This window comes from Panthera onca, chromosome A1 (assembly GCF_046562875.1).
Source record: "Panthera onca isolate mPanOnc1 chromosome A1, mPanOnc1 haplotype 2, whole genome shotgun sequence".
NCBI classification, from domain to species: domain Eukaryota; kingdom Metazoa; phylum Chordata; class Mammalia; order Carnivora; family Felidae; genus Panthera; species Panthera onca.
This window is the reverse complement of record NC_138339.1, coordinates 33704836-33722280: the sequence shown is the minus strand read 5'-3', so window position 1 is coordinate 33722280 and position 17445 is coordinate 33704836. Positions and strand designations below refer to the sequence as shown.

The 17445-nt window shown below is 37.8% G+C and overlaps 1 protein-coding gene across 1 annotated transcript in view; it reads left to right on the top strand.

Annotated features, from left to right (window-relative positions):
- OXCT1 (3-oxoacid CoA-transferase 1) overlaps positions 1 to 17445 on the top strand; it is a 137533-nt gene that overhangs the window by 69267 nt on the left and 50821 nt on the right. Inside the window, exons 11-13 of the mRNA XM_078445145.2 lie at positions 879 to 927; positions 7193 to 7265; positions 7875 to 7950. Of these exons, the coding sequence (XP_078301271.2) occupies positions 879 to 927; positions 7193 to 7265; positions 7875 to 7950 (198 nt within the window). The remainder of the gene's footprint in view (positions 1 to 878; positions 928 to 7192; positions 7266 to 7874; positions 7951 to 17445) is intronic.

Below are 17445 nucleotides of genomic sequence, written 5' to 3'. Positions count from 1 at the left end.
GTCTGAATAAAAGCAGATTCATATTACCATCAAAGACTCACATATCTTCAAAATGTGATTATTTATAGAGTGACCAGTCCCCTCATTTTGAAGACAAGGTGTATCTTACCCATAGTCAATGTTTGAAGGAAAATTTACATAGTCCTAAAACATAGTTGCCACTTCAGTTTATTTAAATGATATATGTTTGGTCCCTCTTTTTGGAAGTATGTTAGAATTTCCTCATTTTTGGTTCTGTCTTGTGCCTTTTTTCCCTATTTCTATTTCCTCATCTTTTGTTTACTATTAGATATTATGTTATGAAACTACTCACCCGATTGAAGTAATGTAGAGGTGCCTTGTAAAAATACATACAAAATTAAAAAGCAAAATTGAGAGTAATCAGGCAAAGGAAAAATAAAAGCTTCACAACTTAGGTGTTGTGAGAGATAAGGTTAGGACTCCAAATTCGGGTTGTTAGATGCTGTATACCAAAAAATATGAAACTTTGCCTCCCCAGATCCTTCCAGTCCAGTAGGCAGCCATTTTGTTTATAGTCACTGATGACTACCAGGAAGATTTATGGATAACATTGGTTGCATAATAGGTACTAAATAATTACTTTTTGTTTTACTGACCTATATTTCTAATAGCTTAACATTTCTTTCAAACTTTGGTAATTTTTAGGAAATAGTTTTTGTTTATCACAGTTATTAGTGTAGGAAAGACTAATCAATAGAAGAAACAGCCATGAAAACATTGGAATTGTTTTTAAAAGGTTCACCTCGAGTCTTTTGATAGTAATTTCCCAACGTTTTTAGAGAAGTCATTTATATTACAATTTTAGTGTATGATTCAGTGAAGAACTTCTTTTACTAATTGAACTTGTGCTTTGACAGGGTCCATATCCGCTACAAAATGAAGTTGATGCAGATCTAATCAATGCAGGTAAACTCCCTCATTACGTGCTTTTCCAATGCTGTTAATTTAGGGTTTTTTTTTGGCAAATAAGAGTAAGGAGTTGGGCTTGATTCTTTATCTTTTCTTGGAGAGTGCTCCACTGTGTTTTTCACTGAGGAGGGGAGAGAGGACTTCCTAATCTTTTCTTTGTCTGGTGTGCTTATCGTCTCTTGGTTAGGGAAGAATAAGATAAGGGAGAAATTGTAGGTGGGGTTACATATAGTGGCAAGAGCTTTGGTGGGTAGATCAGTCAGGGTCCTGGCTATATGTATAGAGCACTCCCAAATAGGGTAACGAATAGAATTAAAGGAAAGAACAGTTTACAAGGGTATGAACAAGACTGAGGGAAACCAGGAAAGGATGGTGAAGCACCATAGGGAGTTATTGTCACCCCAAGGCCTTAAGGGACGGTAGTGGGAGAGGGCCACCTAATAGGAGCAATGGTCTTTGATAGAGAAACAGCCATCTTGCAGAAATCTGGGTGAGGGATGGGGGCTCTTCTGTTGGACCTTCTGCTTGTGCCTTCCATTGGCCAATCCTAGGTTGAAATATGTCTGCCTTTTTATGATGGGGTGACAAGTGGATCCATCTAGGCAAAAGGAAGGATCTGGCACACTGGGGTTTTTGTTCTGAGCAATATTTACTGTCCCCCTAGTTGTCATTGGAGTAGGAGAGCATTCTTCAAGAGTTCAAGGGTGCTGAATGATGTACTCTGCCACTCAGTGTGACCCAGTGATGTGAGTAATGGAGTTTTTTTGAACTGGGACTCAACCTGTCTTTATTCCCACATGCATATGCTTTGCCTTTTTTTTTTTTTTTTTTTTTTTTTTTTTTTAAATTTGACTGTGACATAGAGTTGCATGTGGTAGCAGCCTAGAGGAGAAAAAACAAGCCAGACCATCTGGTCATTGTCACTGCCCATGCTTGAGGTAACACTGCCACCCTGTTGGGGCTGAAGATTATCCTTAGATTGGGGCTGCTCATAAGAAGCTGATTTTTATATCCTAGCATGATTTTCTTTGCCCTTTTACTCTTATTCACTCTACCCCCACAAAAGTATTATTTCACATTCAAAAATAGTACATGTAAATCTCAGAAGAGAAGCAGTATTAGCTGAACATAAAGGCCAGCTGCCAAGCAGAATTGATGTTTGATACTTAGAATTTTTGGAAGTAAAACTGCTTCTGGTTGAATAGTTGAATTAGCTAACACGACTCAACCCTGAAAGGCCCACTGTGATAAAGCAATGACATTTAACTAAGGCTGTAATTTAATTGTACTGTACCCTTTAGCAATAGCTCATTGATCTGTGAAAATATTTGCTGCTTGGTTTAATTAATTTATGATGTTAGTGAGTTATTTGCAAAATGAATAACTCCCATTTTCCAAATTTTAGGCCTTAGTTCATAAAACCCACTTCCCTTGGAAAAGTAGTTAATCTTTTCAGTGACTATTGGACAGTAGCCCTATTTCTGATTCCATGAGCTTAAGAGTAGCTCAACCCTAATGAAGCCACTAGTTTTATTATTTAACTTCTGAAATACATTGTATAATCTTTGACTGCTTTGTAAAACAATAATTCATTGCTTTTGGGAAGCCAAGCTGCAAATCAGTTTAATAGTATTTCAGCTCCTTCATCAAAGTTCTTTTTGGGATTTATGTTGCTTTTGATTTTGGAGCTGCCTAATTTAGGGAGGAAATAGTTTGAGCTAAAGAACCCAGAATATATATTTGTGGTCTCCTCAACTCTTCAGATTTGGAAGTTACCTGCAAGACCCATTGTTTGTGTTAATTTGAAAGGATTTTTACAGAAATCCTTTCGAATGAATACCAAGAGTTACATTTCTGGGTGTAATCAGTGTATTAAAATTTTTAGATAACTATTTCTAAGGATCCCTTTTTCTAAATAATGACTTCATGGGTTATGTAAAAATGGATTGCCACTTGCATAGCACTGTTTGGTTTGTGGCATACTTTCTCACACGTGTTATATACCATTTGGGCCTTAAGTAAAAACTTATTGTACAGATTGGGAAACTGGGGCACAGAAAAGTGATGTGATGTGTTCAAGATCCCATTGCTAGGGACTGGACTCACACACAGCCTGCTGTCCTGGCCCCTGGCCTTTTCCTCTACACATTGAGTTGAACCCACTCCTAACCTGAGTTTTACAAATGTTCAGAAGGCAGTGCTGACAGCAGCATTTCAGAGGTCCTGTTAAGATTTGGAATATTCCAATGCAATTGCGCAACTTTCAGTCAGTCTCATGTTTTAGCTTTCTTTTTTTTTAATTAAAAAAAATTTTTTTAACATTTATTTTTGAGAGAGAGCATGAGTGGGGGAGGGGCAGAGAGAAAGAGGGAGACACAGAATCCGAAGCTGTCTCCAGGCTCTGAGCTGTCAGTATAGAACCCAATGTGGAGCTCGAACCCATGGACCATGAGATCATGACCTGAGCAGAAGTCAGATGCTTAACTGATGGAGCCACCCAGGTGCCCCTTAGCTTTCATATTAATGTACATTTCACATTTTTCTCTACTTCTTGTGTTTTCTTATTTTACTTAATTTAAAAATTTTCCTTTATTAAGTTTACTTTTTGAGAGAGAGACAGCGTGAGTAGGGGGAGGGTCAGAGAGAGAGGGAGAGAGAGAATCCCACACAGGCTCCGTGAAGGGCTTGAACCTGCAAAACTGTGAGATCATGATCTGAGCCAGAACCAACAGACACTTAACTGACTGAGCCACCCAGTCACCCCAGGTTTTCTTATTTTAATATCAAATAATGTTTTAAATGACTTACCTTTGGTTAAAACACCTTTAGAAAGAACCACCATGTTAACCTCATGGCCTATAAATATCCTTGGCCCCTGTCATGTGCTTCTAGGGCAGTGGTTCTGAATGAGCAGGTGGGGGATTTTATTCCCCTGGGGACATTGACAATGTCTGAAGACATTTTTGATTGCCAGTGTTATTGGCAAGTAGTAGAGGCCAGGAATGCTATTAATTATCCTACAATAATGTAACAGCTCCCCTCAAAGAGTTACCCAGTTCCAGATGTCAATAGTGCCTTCTCTCGAGGTCCTCGTGCCACAGCTGAAGAATCATAGGTCTGCAGACTAAGAAACGAATAGTACAGCGTTCAGGATCTATCTAATGGCTGGGACTGCCCTCTCTAGCTTCATCTTCCACTACACCCTTCAAGGACTTCTGTGTCCACCCATACTGGACTAATGGGTCTATTCTTTTTTTTTTTTTTAATTTTTTTTTAACATTTATTTATTTTTGAGAGACAGACAGAGACAGAGAATGAGCAGGGGAGGGGTAGAGGGAGAGGGAGATACAGAATCTGAAGCAGGCTCCAGGCTCTGAGCTCTTAGCACAGAGCCCAACGCGGGGCTTGAACTCATGAACTGCGAGATCATGACCTGAGCTGAAGTAGGATGCTTAACCGACTGAGCCACCCAGGCGCCCCCAAGTGGTCTATTCTGATCATGCTTCATGCTTTCCCTTCTCCATGCCTTTGCTCTTCCTGCATGCATCATCAGATTCATTTGTTCTGTCCCCTTCTTTCTGCATCCCCATCTCCTTATCAGTAATTTCCTATTGAAATGTGTTACACTTGTCCTTCAAGCTCCAGTTCATTTGTCCTCTCCAAATCCTCAGAAATGCCCCTGCTTTGAACCTGTAACACATCTAGTGTCTTTCATTTTGCCTTGTAATTATTCGTGTATATTTGTCTCTCTAACTGAATAGTATATTCCTTTTGCTTTGAGTGGTGGTTCTCGAAGTGTGGTCCCCAGACCTACAGCATCAGCATCACCAGAGACTTGTTAGAAACAGAGATTCTCAGGACTCATCACAAGCTCACTGAATTATGAACTCTGGGAGTTTAGCTCAGAGATCTGCCTTCCATGTGATTCTAATTGGTGTTAAAGTTTGAGAACTATTAGCTTAGGACGTCTGTGTTTTGGTTTGTAACACCGTTCAAGGCACATAGCAGACATTTTACTTGATATTGAATAAACACCACGTTAAATCATGAGCCCAAGGACTCAGTAACTGTGAAATTGAATAACTGTGTTTGCCCAAATATTACGAAAGGATCTAGACAAATGCAGAGAAAAACTGGAGGAAACAGAAGTCAATAAGGAATAGGCAAATAAGAAAGTTCTTTTCCTTTAAAATATTGATTGTATTGTTGATAACAGTTACTTATTGACCAAATTTGGACATTGTATTTGGAAAGCATGGATTCAACTTTAGGATATCTATTTTTACTTAGATATTGGATATTTAAAAATACTGACAACTAACTTGGCTTCCAGAGAATGTAATTTATAAGATTGCAGAATGTATTAGCAGGTACCTGACAATAACTATATTTTATGAGAGTTGTTTTCTGGGCTCTTAAATAAAACTATGCTTCATAAATCACATGGGGAGAGCCAAGACTCTCTCACTGATCTCCAACTTTCCTGTGAGCGATAAATAATGCCTTCTACGTACTGTCAGCTGGTGGAGATTGCCCTTTGGAAGTCATTGTGATTTAGCACGTGAAGAACAAAGAATTGAGATTTTTATGTTTCTCTGCTTTTTTGTCCTATACATTCTTGCCCCTTGCACCTCATAGGACTGGTCAGGAACCAAATATACTGGATATGGAAGTTGTGTTAGGATCAAGTTTAGTTGTATCATGCCTATCCTGAAGCTTAGAGTTCCCAGGCTGGCGGTATAACTCTGCCACATAAGCCAGTTGCTGAGTAGCATTTATCCCTACAGGGGCGATGGCATTATTTCTTCTACAAGTAGGTTCGGAGTGAGGAATATAATAATAGTGACAATAATGAAGCTTGTGTTTATGGAGTCCTTTCTCTGTGCCAGGTACCAGAGTAAGGACCTTATTTCATTTAATCCTCCAAATCCTAAACCAAAAAGCCCCTCCTGACCACACCAGAAAGTACTCTCCAAAGATTTTCATCTTACAGTATTTTGAAAGATGTGAAAATGTTTCCCTTGTTTAGAATCAGACTCCTTTTGGGAATAAATATTTCAGCATGATATAAATAGACTGTTTCTCTCTACTCGAGCTCAAATGGAGAGGGATATTGATGGAGAATTTAACTTTCAGGCAAGGCTTGAAAAGCTGAGGGTACAGCTGTGTTGCACAGCTGGGCATGATCTGACCACCCTAGTCCTGTTGTGTCTGGGAGCTTTTCTCTTTTCCAACCCTGGTATCATAACTTTTCTTCCCCTTCTATTTGACTGCTTTATTACACTGGGATAATGCATGAGGTGTTCTCATACAGTTGACTTCTATTTGGCAAAATGGCATGTGAGTCCTTTTCTGGTTGAGGCCAGATTCTTCTCCTGGGCACTGTACTCACAGGAAATAGATCACAAAAAGAAAGCAGCTGAAATACAAGTCAGGTGATACTGTTGGTTGTGTGAGGACAGGATGAACTTGAAGATCCTTTTCAGCTCTTTAATTATGAGGTGTACATTTTGGTTGAGATCTTCCCAAGAGGACCTCTTAGAAGTTACCCTTAAAAAAAAAACCAGTTACCATTAAATACGTGAGCCAGTATTAGGATGTTATTCCCTGATCTCATCAAAGTCCTATGATTTTAACAGAAACTTAGAGGATCAAGAGAGTTGAAATATGAGGCAGAGAGAGATTAAAAGAAGAGATTCAGGCCTGATGATGTTAAGGAATTAGGTGGGGGGAACCTTACTTTCTAGATTATTTATTGTTTTTTTTTTTTTAAGAAATATCTGAGGAGCATCTCTTGTGTCATTTCCTTCCAAGTTGCATATCTTTGCACACAATCTCTTTGCTCCAGTGACTTAGAGTGTTGCTAGATGCATCCCAGGGGCTCCTTTTTCCCTCACGGTCATCAGCATTTAGCAGGGGCTTGTGGAGGCAGTGGAGGTTGGGGAGAGGCAGAAATGCTTAGAGGTGATAGGGGGTGCTTTGTAGAGAATTACAAAAACAATAAGAAAATTCAAAGTTGGTCTTTCTATTATCACCATGCAAGGGCAAATCTGAACAATACTTGTGACAAAATACTCCTCTTCACAGGGTGACAGTTCCCAGTGGATCTCCCACAACCCCACTGCCACTGCTGTTTGGTTAAAGAGGTCTTAGTTCTTTAGGAAACAGAGAAAGTATAGACCTCTCTCTACATGATTTCCACTCTTAGAAATCTAATAGCCTTTTCTTTCCTTTGTTTCCTTTCTTGTGTATGTGTGTTTAGGCAAGGAAACAGTTACTGTTCTTCCAGGAGCCTCTTACTTCTCCAGCGATGAATCATTTGCAATGATTAGAGGGTATGTAACAACGGAGCCCCTCGTGTTTCACATGGCGTGGAATGAACTGAGTCATCCTCTGAGCGTGTTAGCAAGACTCCGAAACATAGCCACGTCTCCCAGCCAGCAAATGTTCATGGGCTTGTTCAGTTGCACCAAGATGTGAAATTATTCACATTGAATGTTGGGAATTGGAACATTCATCTCACAGTTATTAAAAGAACCCCCCCCAAATGGAATTTATATCTGTGTGCTGAGTATACCAAAGTAAATATTTTTAAAGTTCTTTCTAAGGATCCTAACGTTTTCTACAAAATTGTTTTCATTTTCTAGCTAGCGTTTGCCTTCAAATCAAGCCACATTCTCCCTTACTGAAGGAAACAGACTCACCGTGTACACCTGTTTTTTATTTGTTTTTGGAGACAATATAGGCTATATTTTTTTTTAAAGAACTCTTAATGGTTATTTCTCTATACCAGCTTGAGCTGGTTGATTTTGAAATCAGGTGTTGGGTAGGAGAAAGCAAATTTATTTTGGTGGCTATAGAATTATTTTAATTGCTGGCAGTTTCAAGCAAATGGGACATAAAGCTTACAAAGTTTGCTTTATATTTCCTTTTCTCTCTCTCAGGGGCCATGTGAATCTAACAATGCTAGGAGCAATGCAGGTTTCCAAATATGGTGACCTGGCTAACTGGATGATACCTGTAAGTACACATTTTTCTTCTGACTTACGCTTGGGTCAGAGTAGTTATTTTTGAAATACTAAGAAAAGTCTTGTTGAATTGCTATGAGAGCACAATATAATTATTACAAAAATGAAACATTTTCATAACATTTAATATTTTGGTCAAATTTTGGTAAAACAGCTACTGAGAACTATTTGGCTTTGCCCGTTTGCTAGAGGACTAAAAGGCAGGATCAGGGTTAAAACACAATTTCCCATGAGAACAGAGAATTGGGGAAGATTGAAAATAAATGGGCTGGGGCGCCTGGGTGGCTCAGTCGGTTAAGCGTCCGACTTCGGCTCAGGTCACGATCTTGCGGTCCGTGAGTTTGAGCCCCGCGTCGGGCTCTGTGCTGACTGCTCAGAGCCTGGAGCCTGTTTCAGATTCTGTCTCCCTCTCTCTCTGACCCTCCCCCGTTCATGCTCTGTCTCTCTCTGTCTCAAAAATAAATAAATGTTAAAAAAAAATTAATTTTAATAAAAAAATAAAAAAATAAATAAAAATAAATGGGCTAATTCTGATAAAGATAAGAAATACAAATATTATAGCTAAGTTTTTATAACTAGAAAGAACAAAAATAAATTTATTAATTTTATGTTAATTCTGTATTTTCTCATTCATAGTGATTAAAAAAAAAAAAAAAAAAACCTCTCAATTGGTCATGTGACCTCATAGGTAATCAGTCACATTGTCTTCTCTTATGGAATTCAAAACTTGTGATATTTAAACATGCATTTGAAATGCAAAGTTTTATTTACTAATCACCTAAATCAGGGAAGAAAGCATAGAATTAGCTTTGGAAAAAGGACTATAATCAGTTGACTTAAATTATGAGTGTGGTTTGTTACATACCAGGTTGTTGCTTTGTAATGTGTTTGTGGAAACAATAATGAGTGCATGTCCATGATTATGAACTCATTTTGGCTGGTAGCTCAGGTTACTCTTTCTGGATGTGTACTTCAGGATTTCTGTGTGTTTTTCTATATCATCAGCTACAAGGAATTTGTTTAAGTAACTGATGCTGGTGTTCTATGATTTGAGAGTTTTTCTGAAATCACTTAGATATTTTCCTCTAGTAATCTTTGAGGAAGGTGGATTAATATAGTTGATGACAGTGTTAGAGATTGTCTTTAGCTCTTTTGATCTAATATACTGTGAAATATTATTTTAAGGTTTGAATAATTAAGACCCTGGTCATATTAAAATCACCTGAGTATTTTAAAAAACTATTGATACCTGGATCCCACTCCCAGAGGTTTCAATTTAATTAATGGGGGATGTAGCCTAGGCACTGGGCATTTTAAAAGCAACTTTGATGATTACCATCTGTAGCCAGGTTTGCGAACCAGCATATTAAAGAATGATCGTAAATCACAGACTGTAAGGGAGAGAGGCACCGAGCTGGCTCACTCGGTAGAGCATGTGACTCTTTTTTTTTTTTTTTTTTTTTAATTTTTTTTTAACCTTTATTTATTTTTGAGACAGAGAGAGACAAACCATGAACGGGGGAGGGTCAGAGAGAGGGAGACACAGAATCTGAAACAGGCTCCAGGCTCTGAGCTGTCAGCACAGAGCCTGATGCGGGGCTCAAACTCACGGACTGCGAGATCACGACCTGAGCCGAAGTCAGACGCTTAACCAACTGAGCCACCCAGGCGCCCCTGACCATGTGACTCTTGATCTTGGGGTTGTGAGTTTGAGCCCCACGTTGGGGAATAGCGTTTACTTAAAGTGATAAAAAATAATTAAAAATAATTAAAAAATAAAATGTAAGGGAGAAACATCATTGAACCACTAATATTAGGGAGTATATTGTTATTTTAGCTTAAACATGTTCATTCTAAATCAGCCATGGTTATAAGAGTTGGCAGCTTTTGGAGGCTTCAGAGAAATCAGGGAGGATCTCCTGAATATTGTACAGTGAATCAGATTGACAGTTTATGGGAATACTTACTTGTGTAGAAAATCAAAATACATTTCTGTTCTCAAATTTTTAGAAAAAGACCACATGGGATAGTTAGAAGGAGCATAAAAAAGTAAGCTCTGGGTTCTAGCCCTGACTCTACCCAGTAATTAAGGTGTGACCTTGAACATGTCACTTAAACTCTTTGGGTTAAAGCATCCCTATCTATAAAATGAAGAATTGAGATTAGCTAATTTCTGGTGTCTCATTGGGGTCTCCTAGCTCCATGGATGAGAGCAAGGGCCTCGGAGTGAGATAGACCTGCGTTGAAATCCAATTTTTGTCATTTGCTAGCAGTGTAACTGAGGCAGTTGCCTACTTTTTCTTCATCTGTAAAATGAGGATATAATACTACCTACTCTATAGGATTATATAAAGGAATAAATGATATAGTATATACAAAGTACATATCATAGAGCTTGACAACATAGTACAAGCTAAATAAATGGGTTGTTATTATTTGACAAGAAGGAAAAGTTGGAGGTACCTGGCAGAGAAGGGAATAGAATTAGTTACTATGGACAGAAACAATAGAGTTTTAAATATGTCTGTATCTCTAAGTCTAGAGATAACAAGTTTGAAACAAAATTTAACAAGTTTGAAATCAATTTGCACAGTGGTCCCGAGTATGGAGCAGAAATATCATCAACATATTGTCTTTAAGGAACATAGGCATCTTTAAAAAGTCAGTGTATGTCTTGTTTATATTATGGTTTGGCACCCAGTGAAGCTGGAAGCTCACACAGAGTATACCTTATGTAGTTGTCATTTGTAGGAAAGATTTTTCAACACGTATCACGTTTTTATATATCCTGTGAGGATTCCTGTGAGTGATTAAAAAAAAATCAGTGTTGGTTAACTTTATAAATAGTCTTAATACAATTGGAGCTCATGCATTTCCAAATGACTGGACCTAGTGGGGCAGTGATGGAGAACTCTGGAGTTCTGAAGGAACAGAAACTAAGCATAAAAAATGTTCTTGTGTCTGGTTCCACTCATTTGGTAATAGAAGATGGTAATGTCATTTCTGACGAGCTTTTCTTTTTTTCCTTTAATAGCTCATAATCACTTCTTGGATTCTTTATATGTGATGCATAGTGTATGTTTTTGATTCTTTTGAATGCAGAAGAGTTTAAGAGTCAAGACCATGAACTTTAGTTTGTAATAAATTTGATCTGAATTTTAGTTCTTCCTCTAACAAATACAATTTGGAGTACATATTTCTGTTAGGATTAATTGAGAAGAAAATTAAAGTGGCCACTAAAAGAATTCCACTAAATAGTGGCTATTACTGTTATCTCTTTCATTCCTCTATTGCTTAACATTAAAGAGGGAATATTTGCCTTAAATTACACTGATGTAAGCAAGACTATATTTTACAGTAACTAGTACTACCTGCTTATCCTCAGTTCATGTTCAAATGCCCAAAATTAAGCCCTTTGAGGACATATTTCTGGCTCTTATTGGTTATGGATAAGGTACAGTCTATCCTTCTTATAGTTTCAGGGAGCAATCTATTTCTATTTGTCTCAAAGATTTATGTTGATTATTAAAATTTAGATATATTTTTATTGCAAGATCTGGCAGTTAAGAAGCTGAAAAGTTCAGCTTTATTATATCATTTTTCATTTGCTTTTATCTTTTTAGTGAGTTGAATAATCTTTCAATGGTTGTAAAGCGTTGAGATTCTCTGCATCATGGCATCCCCATCCATCATCACGATGTCAGATTACAATAAACATTAAGCTTTTAAGGCAGGCAAATTGTATGGATGCTATTTGTCTTATCCTTTAATAGCTTCCTAGTATGCAGTGTTGATCTCCTGTACACAGATTTTGAAAAGTTCTGCCCTGAGCATCTGAAGAGAGAAAATGCGACAGAATAGTAGTTGGCTCCTTCGAGTTCCCTGATTATCGTGATGATGGTAAAACCCCTGATGATGGTAAAACCCCAGGCAAGCTACGAAAATGTGGACAGATGTGCAGCCCGTTGAATCTGCATTCAGAACCTCTCTGGCTTTCCTAGTGCCTATTTTTAGAAAACAGCTGCCATAGATTATTGACTTGTGAAGGGAAGCAGGTGTGTACGAGCAGCGATGGGAGCTGGTTGTTGAAAGCCTGCAACAGGGGCTTGCCGGACAGCGCTGCTGTGTGTGAGCGAAACGACAGCCGAGGGCTTGTTGCTTCTGTGTGGGGAGAAGTGAAATGAGGGATTTTTTTCTTTTTTTTTTTTAATGAGGGATTCTTAGGGCAAAGGAGAACAGGATGTTTTATGTTTGTTTTTCCCTCACATTTTTAACTTTATTTGTGCATTTTAAAAGAAGAAATACAAATGGGTGTACTCATGTATGCTACATGTCTGAGTGCATAAAATTGGTTTCATAATTCTAGTTGTGTCTTTTTTAAATAAGCTAACTCTCTAGTCTTCTGACTTGTACAACTAAGGCATTTTGTGTTCGAGATTTAAACAATGTTATGTCAATTATATCTCATTACAGCTGGGAAAAAGTTTAAAAGTTAAAAAAAGGATTCAATCTGGTGGTTTAATTGCATCAAGTGTAGTCCAAATATTAAATCCATAGATACAGGTATAAAAATATAAAGATTAAAGTAAGAATAAAGGTATAAACTTACAGATATAGATATGGATTTAACGTATATTTGTCTTATTTATTTGGCCCTAAGGCTCAGGAAACTACAAACTATGGGTAAGGAAAATGGTGGAGAAAATATGTATGTGTGGCATTATGCTTTTATAATTATTCGGTAATGCTTTTGCCATATCAGTGTAATGAGGTGAAAGGTATACAGAACTTTGGAATTAGACAGATCTATGCTTAATTAAATACTGGTTCTGTCACTTACTGGTGGTATGGCAGATCATTTTATCTTGGTATACTCTTTTATAAAAATGATAATGTTTAACTCATATGCTTGTGATGGGGATTAAATTAGTTCATTCAACAAATATTTATTAGGCACGTATTAAGGGGCATGACTGTTCTTGCCTCTTAAAGATGCAGCAGTTAACAGAACAGATGAAATTCTCTGTGTTCAGGTAGCTGATGTTCTAGTGGGGGTCAGCACATATGGCCCATGTGCCAAATCTGGCCCACTGCCTCTTTTTGAAATGAAGTTTTACAGGAACACAGCCACATCTGTTGATTTATGTATTACCTGTAGATGCTTTCATGCTGCAACAGCAGAGTTGAGTAGTTGCAACAGAGACTGTATGCCTGTCAGTCTAAGACATTTACCATTTCACACTTTATGGAAGAGTTTGCCAACTCCTGCCTTAGATCATTGGTTTGGAACCTTTCTTTTCTAATATAAGTATGTGATGCTATAAATTTCTAAACACTATTAGTGAGATCCACAAATGTTTATATATAGTGTTTTCATTTTCATTTTCTCTTCAAAATATTTACTAATCTCTCGTGTGATTTTTTTTTTTCTGTGACTTAATGGTTATTTGGAAGTATGTCATTTAATTTCAGGTATGTGATGATCCATCAACACAAAACTTTGTGTTGATCTCTAGTTTAATTATCTTGAGGTCAGAAGACATACTTTATATAGTTTCCATCCTTTTGAATTAGAGATTTATTTATGGCCTAAAATATAGTCTATCTTAGTGATAGACTTAGGGACTGTTCCAGCTGTATTAGAAAAGAATGTGTATTCTGCTCTTGTTGGGGAGAGTGTCCTGTAAGTCAGTAAGGTCAAGTTGGTAGATAGCATTCATGTTTTCTATGTCCTGTCAGTTACTGAGAGAGGAGTAATGTAATATTGAGCTATAATTGTGCATTTGTTAATTTCCAACTCAGTTGTGTCACCTTTTGCTTGTAGATTTTAGAGCTCCATTATTGTATTAGTACACAGTTAAAATTGTTATGCTCTTTTAACAAATTAACTTCTATCGTTATATTGTACTTTATCTCTGGTAATATTTCTTATTCTGAAGTCTACTGTCTGACATTAATATATTCACTCTGCATGGTATATTTTTTTCCATTTTTCTACCTGCAACCTATTAATGTCTTCAAGTGAGTTTTGTAGTTAATACAGTTAGGTTTTGTTCTTTTATCCAGTTTTATAATCTGTGACCTTTAATTGGAGATTTAGGCCATTTACATTTATGTGATTATCAACCTGGTTCGGCTTAAATCTGTCAGCATGATTTTTTTTTCCCCTCATTTGTCCATCTGAGTTTTTATTTCTCCATTCTTTTAGATCAGCTAAGTATTTTTTATGATTCCATTTTATCTTCACTGTTGATTTCTTTTTTTCCCCAGTGGGTCCTCAAGGATTTACAATACACATCTTTTATTTATCACAGTCTACTTTAAGTATTATCTTATTATCACTTTACATATAATGTAAGAACCATACAACTGTAAACTTTTATTCTCTGCCCTTATCCTATTTGCTGCTGTTGGTCATATATTTTACTCTGCGTCTGTTTTAAACCTCATAATATTTTGTTATTATTTTTATTCCAAATAGCCAATTCTCTTTTAAAGAGATTGAAAATAAGAAAAAAAAGTGTGTTTTTTATATTTTTATTATATAATATAATTTATATATAAAAGTTATATATTTTGCATATTTCCCCACATATTGCTCTTTCCTGCACTTTTCCATTACATTGATCCAAATTGCCATCTGATGTTGTTTTCCTCCCCCTTAAAGGACATCCTTTGATGTTTCTTACAGTGCAAATCTTAAGGATGTCACTCCAGTTGATTCTTTCAATATTTGCTTTTCAACTTCGTTAAATTTAGTTGAGAGAAGCCTCTAGTTTCAGTGTAATTAGCCCCACTACTAAAGTTATTTCCTTTTGAGGGCTCTACCATGTATTATGAGGCCTTTCCCCTCTGGCTAGTAGGAATGTGAATTGTTCCCAAACCTGCATGAGTTCTGGACATTTTTTGCTTAATATTTCCTAGTGGTTCTTTTTCAGGCCTTGACTAATTTCTTCTCCTATATACACACATTAGTACTCTACCAAAGGCTTGAGATGAATCCTTTCTGCAAATCTGTGAGCTCTTTCTCTGTGTAGCAACCTCTGTTCTGGTATTTTGAGATACATAGTCAAATTCTAGTTGACTTGGTCTCTCTGAACCCAGCAGGACTACAGGATCCCACCTGAGTCTCTCTCCCTGCACTGGGTTCCTCTCTCCAGGCAGTCGGCTGGGGCAATTATTGGCCCACCTCATTGGCTTTCCTTCTGTCAGAGATGACAGTCCTGTAACTGCCTTTTTGCTAATATCTGAAAGCTACTTTTTCCTGTATTGTTTAATACCATTAATAATATTTTTGAACTTATGTCTTTATATATTTCTTGGATGATTTTCTTAGTATAAATCCCCAGAAGTAGAATACCTTGGCCAACTTTTTAGGGTTTTGATGTTTAATGAATTATGGTCCAGAAAAACTATCCCAATTCACACTCATACTGTTTTCATTCTCTTACCAAAGCTGGTATTTTTTTCTATTGTTTCATTTTTCATTTCTTTAAAAACTGCCATCTGTGACTGTTTAAAGAGCCAGCAGAACCTTACTCCTCTGAAGGAGCCCTTACTCCTCCTCTCTTTTGTTCTGGAGGCCTTCCTTTTGGCTTTTAGCAGTTATTACCTCTTATCAAATATTGTTCCAATGCTGCTATCTTTGCTAATTTTGAAGATCACATTGATGGTGGCTGTTCTCAGTGTTTGTGAATGTGTCTTAACAGACCAGCTGTGAGAAGTGTGTGTGTGTGTGTGTGTGTGTGTGTGTGTTTTCTGTATCCAATATGTTGAACAAGCTCTACATGTGGGATGAAATAAAAACAGAGCTATTTTTATCTCCTGTGGTGTCTTTAACTTTATTTAGTTAGGGAAGCTCTCCTTCTGAAATGACATTTCAGCTCATTCTCCAATAATATAATAACTGTCACTGGATCAGTTTAATTCACCAATTCTGTTTTGATTCGAGAATTACAGTCCAGTTAAAAATAGTGACCATTGCTTTAGGATACATTTAAAACCAGTACATCTCCTCTTTCTCTGGCTCTCTAACTATAGACAGGACTGGCTACCTGCCTTTGGGAAATGTTGTGTGGTGTTGTTCGGCTTCTTTCTTCACTCGTCTCCTCCCCCAATTCACTGTTTGGCACCTACCTAGGTAGAAATTCAGGAGAATGGGAAAAAGAGGAAATAGGGTGGGCAAGGTCTTAAGTGGCTAGTAATGCTATGAGCTGGTTCCCTGCTCTCTGGTCCTTGCAGACAAAGCTAATTCCTTTTTCTGTGTGTGTGTGTGTGGGGGGGGGGGGGTGGTCTTTGGAGACCCCTTTCTGGGTCAGCATCCATCCTGATTGCTGGATGCTTCCCTTGCAGCTAGATGCTTCCCTTGCAGCTCCTGGTTTTCCTGTGGTCCATTTCACACATCCTCCCTTGCGTAGCATCCTGTTGAGAAAGTGTTAAAGCATCTTTAGTCTGGCCTTCTTATGACCCACACCTGGGAAGCTCTCACTCATTTCTTGTCCACTTTCGGTGGTAGTCATGTAGTTACTTCCCCCAAACAGTCACTTCAACTTTCTCTAGTAGAAGTTAGGTGTGCCATTCCCTAGTTGTGTCCCGACTCTTCTCCTGGAGACAAGGTGCTCTGAAGTTGTCATACAAGCTATGTGGTCAGTTGAATGAGGGGCAGGTATACACCTGACCCTGTCCTTGGTTGCTGGGGCAGAGGGAGTGGGACCACACCATGCTTTTCTTCGAAGTCCTTCACACACTGTCCTCTGCTCTGGCCTGCTGTGCCCCGTGATCTTGCCAGGCATCCCAAGAATCTTGGAATTTGTTTTTGACCGTTTTCTCTGTAAATTCTGCTTCTGAGATCTATCTTACATGCTGGTATCTCCTAACCGTCACACTTGTATATCCATCAAAACAAGATAAAAGAAGTCCCAGTTTAATATCTGGTTACTACCACAGTTTCCTTCCTCTGAGCTCATATTCAGCTAAGCCTTCATACATGCAGGGATTTCTTCCATCGTGTACATTAGGGTGGTCCTCCAGCTTACTCTGTTTCCCAGCTGCCCTAGACAGAAGAGAGGACCATGGAAGAACCTAGCCAAGCTCTGTTTGTTCTAACTGGGGAATAAAAACTGCACTGACCCCTCGTTGGCAGGGGTTGGGGAGAAGAAGAGGAAGTGGAAGGGGGAGAGAGGAGTGTTCAAAACAAAAAACAAAACAAAACTACTGTGACCCAGCGGATGGACCTTTACTTCCCATGCCAATTTAAAGACCCATTTAATGCTTGCAGAATTTCTAAGAGCAAAGAATGATTCCTTCTGGTACAGCAACTTAATAAATGAGCATACATTTTTAAAAAGACAAGTTAATATTAGTGAAATTTATTAGAAACATAAGCTGTTCATTATTGCTCTTTACTTGGGTACTATATTTAGTTATTCAAAAATACTTTTTATCTGTGACTATCTGGAAAACATGTTGAAAATTAATCCCTAGTTTT